General features: G+C 36.5%; 1 protein-coding gene across 1 annotated transcript; it reads right to left on the bottom strand.

Moving 5' to 3' along the window:
- Positions 1–927: 927 nt before the first annotated feature.
- LOC127101167 (uncharacterized) lies at positions 928–3,333 on the bottom strand. The gene is made up of 3 exons (XM_051038495.1): positions 3,189–3,333; positions 3,051–3,110; positions 928–2,915 (listed from the first exon to the last, which is right to left on the bottom strand). Exons 1-3 carry the CDS (start codon positions 3,270–3,272, stop codon positions 1,335–1,337), a joined length of 1,725 nt encoding a protein of 574 aa, XP_050894452.1. The 5' UTR covers positions 3,273–3,333; the 3' UTR covers positions 928–1,334.
- Positions 3,334–5,504: the final 2,171 nt, after the last annotated feature.

The raw sequence follows: 5,504 nt of genomic DNA on the forward strand, positions 1-5,504 counted from the left end.
TAATTAAACTAACTATAATTTATTAGATCTATTAGCCAAATTAATAGAGTAATTAAAAAAGGGGTTAATTAACAAAATTAACTAACCAACTATCTTAACTAAACTTCATTAAGAAAAATAATTAACCTAAACATAATTAGTTAGACTAACTAATTTAAACAAAAAAAACATATGTGCCCATGAAGAAAAATAAGTCTAAGTGAAGTCTCTTGCGTGTGTGTTTGAGCAGTGAAGTCTCTTTTTGGTGTGATTGAGCAGAAGTCTCTTGCAAGATTACTTGAATGGAAGTCTTTTTCTGAATTGATTGGGCAAAGTTGTAATCATGATTGATTATAGTGAAAATCTCTTGTTGGACAAGAGGAGTGGATTATAAACTTTGTGTGTTGATTTACTTTTGCTTCTAATTATTTATCATTCCACTGCAACCTATCCCTGTGTTCAGATTCTAAAGTTGGTTTTGATTTACTTTTGCTTCTAATTATCTATCATTCCACTGCAACCTAACCCTGTGTTCAGATTCTAAAGTTGGTTTTTCAGAAGTTGAAAATGAATTAGAATACACAATTCACCCCTCCCACCTCCTCCTCCTTGTGTATTTTTCACACCTTCAAATTTTGGTAGTCAATACATTTACATGTTAATATACTGCATATATTTGTTCAATAAGGTTTTGTTATTGTCTTAAAGGTACAAAACAAATCTTGACCTTTCAAATCCTGTAAACACAAGTACATATAGGTTGGCTATAGCTTACATTTGTGCAGAAAGTAAACATGTCAACAACACACTACAACAATTGTCGAATTGTTGCCTGAAATCTGTAAGGATTACCAAGTTCATTAGTTAATCTTGTTATAGTATCTATTAATTTACCTTCCAAGTAATTTGATAAACATTCATGTCATGGTTATAAACTAAACCTGATGCTGATGTGAAATTTCAACTTACATATTGAATTGTTTCAAGTTATTTGTATTAACATTAATCTTTCACATTAATGTGCTGCAAAACAGAAATAATAGTTTTGAAACAGTTAGAGAATGGCTTTTAACATGACTTGAGACATTTCTTTTCAAATGATTTTGAACCATATCTAAAGTATGGGAATCGGGAAGATTTTCACCCGCAATATTTTTGCAGGTCTCTTTCTTTACTATCCAATTAGTAATGAATCGGAAAAATAAGTGAACGAATGTAACTACATGTAGAGATGTTGTGTTGATGTAAGACTAGGACACATGTGGAACACTAGGACACACCTTCCATATACGGATACACGTGGAACACTAGACACGTCTTTAATATGAAGTGCTGGTGCTTCTCGCAAACTGTTTTTACAGTACATCGCAGACAACTATAGAAGAAAGTAAGGGATCAGATGCTCCACTAATATCAGCGCCTTTACTTCTTACATGGAGTAGATAATCGACAGCTCTCTCTGTAATAACCTCACCGGGGATCAATACCGGTATACCTGGAGGGTATGGACATATAAGCTCACCCGAAACCTTACCAAGGCTCTCCTTCACCGTGACTTTTCTTTTACTAGCGAAAAATGCATCTCTAGGGATCAATTTCATGATTATATCATCAAAGAGTGCATGATCAGTAAGCACTCTGTATTTAGGATTCTGAATGGAAGAACATGTTGAAGCTAGATGCTTTATTCCTGATAAAAGCCTCTCGACGTGATCCCTACAAGTTCCAAGATTAAGGGCACAAGTGATAGACTTATTCCCTACAAGTTCACAGACGATTCCGAAATCCCTGTCTAAGATTTCATCTGCTTCGTAACCTGATAAACCAAGCTCCCAAAAACCTATAGTAAGCCGCAGCGGATCAACTGCGGGAAAGTTGGGAAAGCTTGAATTCTCAAGCACTGAGATGCCAGGGATTCGTTTTAACGAGCATTTTGCTTCATTTGCTAATTCAATCGATTTGTTGAATACAATATCAGGGCTTTCGCTAAGTTGAGCTCTAGCGGCATCTAGGGAAGCCAAAAGCAGGTAACTTGGACTTGTGGTTTGGAGAGTTTGGAGACATCTAGATATTCTATCTTTATCTACGATGTTACCTGACATGTGTAGCATAGATGATTGAGTAAGAGAGCAAAGAACCTTGTGGGTAGACTGTACGGTTATATCAGCACCTTGCTGGAGGGCTGACCTAGGCAGTTTAGGATGAAACCCTAGATGTGCGCCGTGAGCTTCATCAACGATCAAAGGAATTTTCCGAGAATGACAGATCTCAGAAATCTCAGCCAAGTTACTGCAAACACCATGATAAGTAGGTGAAGTGATGAAAACTGCTCCTAGTTTTTTTCCTTCCAGTTCTAGTTCCTTGATAGCTTTCAATACCTGTAACGGAGTGACGCCACCAGGGAGATCCCAATCGTTTTTACAGTCAGGAACAATGTACTTAGGCACTGCACCAGATAACACCATGGCAGATATAGCTGATACATGACAGTTCCGGGGAAGAATGAGATAATCTCCAGGTGAACAGGTTGCCATAATTGCTGCATGGATCCCACAAGTAGTACCTCCGACAAGAAACCATGTCTTGGATGATCCAAACAGTTTGGCTGCTTGTTTCTGTGCTTCTAATATGGGGCCTTGAGGACAAAAGAGGTTATCAAGTTCTGGAAGCTCGGGCAAATCATGAACATATGGTCTTATTCCAATGAGTTGAGTCATCGAAGCAGGTGCGGCATGGCCTCTGTTATGTCCAGGAAAGTGAAAAGATGCAGCATTTTGTTCAGCTGAGGCTTTCAATGCACTCACTAGAGGAGGTAGACCTCTCGGCGGAAGCTCGGGTGAATTACTGCATTCAGCGGGTTTGTTTGCGATGGATACATTGCTCGCCGTCCCAGTGTTCTCGTTTTGTCTGCATTCGGGAAGTGTAATACTTCTTACCTGTAAAATAGTTTAAATTGCTTATCAAAACCTAATTGAAATTCTACGATAGATGATTGTAAAATAGTCCAAGATTAAATTGGAAAGCTTGGAAGCAGAAGTAAACAAATAATAAGAATGGAAAATGAAGGGAACCTGAAAGCAATAGGACAGAATCGTTGGCGAAGGTTTGAAACTGAATTTGTTGGGAAATTCCTGCAAAGGGAAAATGAAAATGAAAATGAGAATTGAAAAGTTAGAAGCGGAAGGAGAATGAGAAGAGCGGTTACTTACTGAAAAATGGGAAGGTGAAAAGCAGTTTGTGTTTTTGGGAGTGAAAGGGGAAGACAATGGAAGTGAGACTGAAGCATACAACATTTTCTTCCACTTTTCCCACCACACCTTGCTACTCTTGCGGTTATTACCATCGGATAAAAGGACAAATAATATAATGAAGTTTTATTACTATGACAAAATATTGATATATGTAGTATTTTAAAGAGAAAAATAAAAATAAAATAAATAAATAATTCAAAGATAGTTTACATTTCTATTTGGACTCGGCGGTCTGCTAGGGTTTTTGCGATTTCCGATGGCGTAAGTCAACTTTTAGTTCTTGTTAGCCATTATTTAATAAGTAAATCTTAAGACTGGAAACTACCGTAGCTCGCGATACTATTTGCTAGACGATAGACCTAGATCTAGAGAGTGTGAATAGGTCTCAAGTTAAAAATTTATTCAAAATTTTGATTTAGAAAAATTTATGACGCGGAAGCAAGTTTCAAATATTTCCCTGATCCAAAATCGTCTGACCGAACTTACTATTGAAAAGTACGGATATGCGTAAGAGTACCAATGGTATGATAATAATCCATAAGTTGATTAATCAATACTTCAAACACTAAATTGAATACTCTACTATAGTAACGATTTATCTCCAATGATAACAGCACACGAAAAAACTAGTTGAAACAATTTGTCGAACACTTTGCGTGCATTCAACAAAGTTTGGATATTAGTATAATGTTTGTAGTTCTTAGAAATCCAATCACTACCAAATGGTATGTGATTACTACAACAACACAAATTTAACAAAGAATTCAAAAGTTATTATCCAAACAATGTTGATCAAGAGATCAAAACAATTTGCGAACCGGAAAATAATAGAGATAGAGAGAGTACACAAGGATTTGTTTAGGCAGTTCCCGATCGACCTCTCTATGGATACGTCTGCCCTCAACTCGAATTTAATAGATCTTACTTTGCAAATGTATGTATACAAGAGATGAGAAATCAAATCCCACAACCCCTAAGTTTGTTCTTGACTCTAGCACCTCAAAAATTCTTGACCAAAGATTGATCAAGTCACAAACAATGTCGCTTCAATTCATCTGTTGTTGTTCCTTCCTTGCACGACCTCCTTGTCTCAAGGATTTCACCCGACTGAATTAAACTCAAGCGCACACTTGTTGAACCCAAGATTTATCAACATCATCCACCGTTTCACGCTACTCCCTTGCCGACACACCTAGTCTCAAGGCTTTCACTCGATCGGATCTGAATTGCACAATCTTGTCCAGAACCTTCAAACCCTAAAGATCTTGAAGGAAAACCCCGCATCGGTTTTCTTATTTGAATCCTTCAAAGATCACAACCCAATATTCTCAGTACAATAAACCTAATTGAACATTATCAATCCTAATCTAGATTTCACCCAATAAAAAAGGATTATGTGTAGTTTGATTATGTGTATGCATATATTGAATTGAAGATGATGAGATGCTTCAAATCCTGGATTCATGTAGGTCCTACTCACTCTAGAAATCTTCCTACAAAATGATGCATGTACCAAGTATTTAATCAATAGGTCGACCTATACGAGTCCTGTGTTGACCTATTCAAGTCATGTGTCGACCTGTTGGAAGCATGTGTCGACCTATAAGGTTATGTGTTACCTATAGGTCGACCTGAAGGCTTGACACATGAGACAAAAGCTGCAGACTTTAATACTGCAACGTACGTGTCAACCTGTACCATCTATGTGTCGACCTGAAGTATAAAAAGTCATCTATAGGTCGACCTAGAATGAAGATTTTTCACTTTAAAATAAGTTTCTCATGCTCAACACAATAGTTTGATGCACAAATATTTTCCAGACCATTTCCAACAATGTTGACATGCTTCCTAATGCAAGAATGCTAAAATTCACAGCTAGACTCAGATGATATCGTCCAATGTACATAAACGTTATTTCCTAGTTTTAACATCATGCAAAACATATCTAAACAGAATAATACACTCACATACTCCATTTTTTATAATGGTAAAACTTGAGACAATGCGTTATTGTTCATGAAAAGCTCCCATCGAATATGTACATCATGTGTATCATATTTCTCCCCCTTTAACATCAAAAAGAGACCAAGCACACAATTAGAAGAATCACATATATACAGTAGAGAATACATAGGAAGTTTGCAAAGATAAGAAATATGCTCACATATATACAACATATATGATAACACATAAACTAAATAATCAACACAACAATAACAATAACCATAAGTACTTAATACATCAACCATTATCCAAAATCCAAACAGTTATAGA

This window comes from Lathyrus oleraceus, chromosome 7, assembly GCF_024323335.1.
Source record: "Lathyrus oleraceus cultivar Zhongwan6 chromosome 7, CAAS_Psat_ZW6_1.0, whole genome shotgun sequence".
Classification (NCBI taxonomy): domain Eukaryota; kingdom Viridiplantae; phylum Streptophyta; class Magnoliopsida; order Fabales; family Fabaceae; genus Lathyrus; species Lathyrus oleraceus.

Coding starts and splice junctions, on each gene's coding strand:
- LOC127101167 (XM_051038495.1), bottom strand. CDS start 3,272: ATGTTGTATGCTTCAGTCTCACTTCCATTGTCTTCCCCTTTCACTCCC. Junction 3,111..3,188: donor TTTCACCTTCCCATTTTTCA/GTAAGTAACCGC, acceptor TTCCCTTTGCAG/GAATTTCCCAACAAATTCAG. Junction 2,916..3,050: donor TTCTGTCCTATTGCTTTCAG/GTTCCCTTCATT, acceptor ACTATTTTACAG/GTAAGAAGTATTACACTTCC.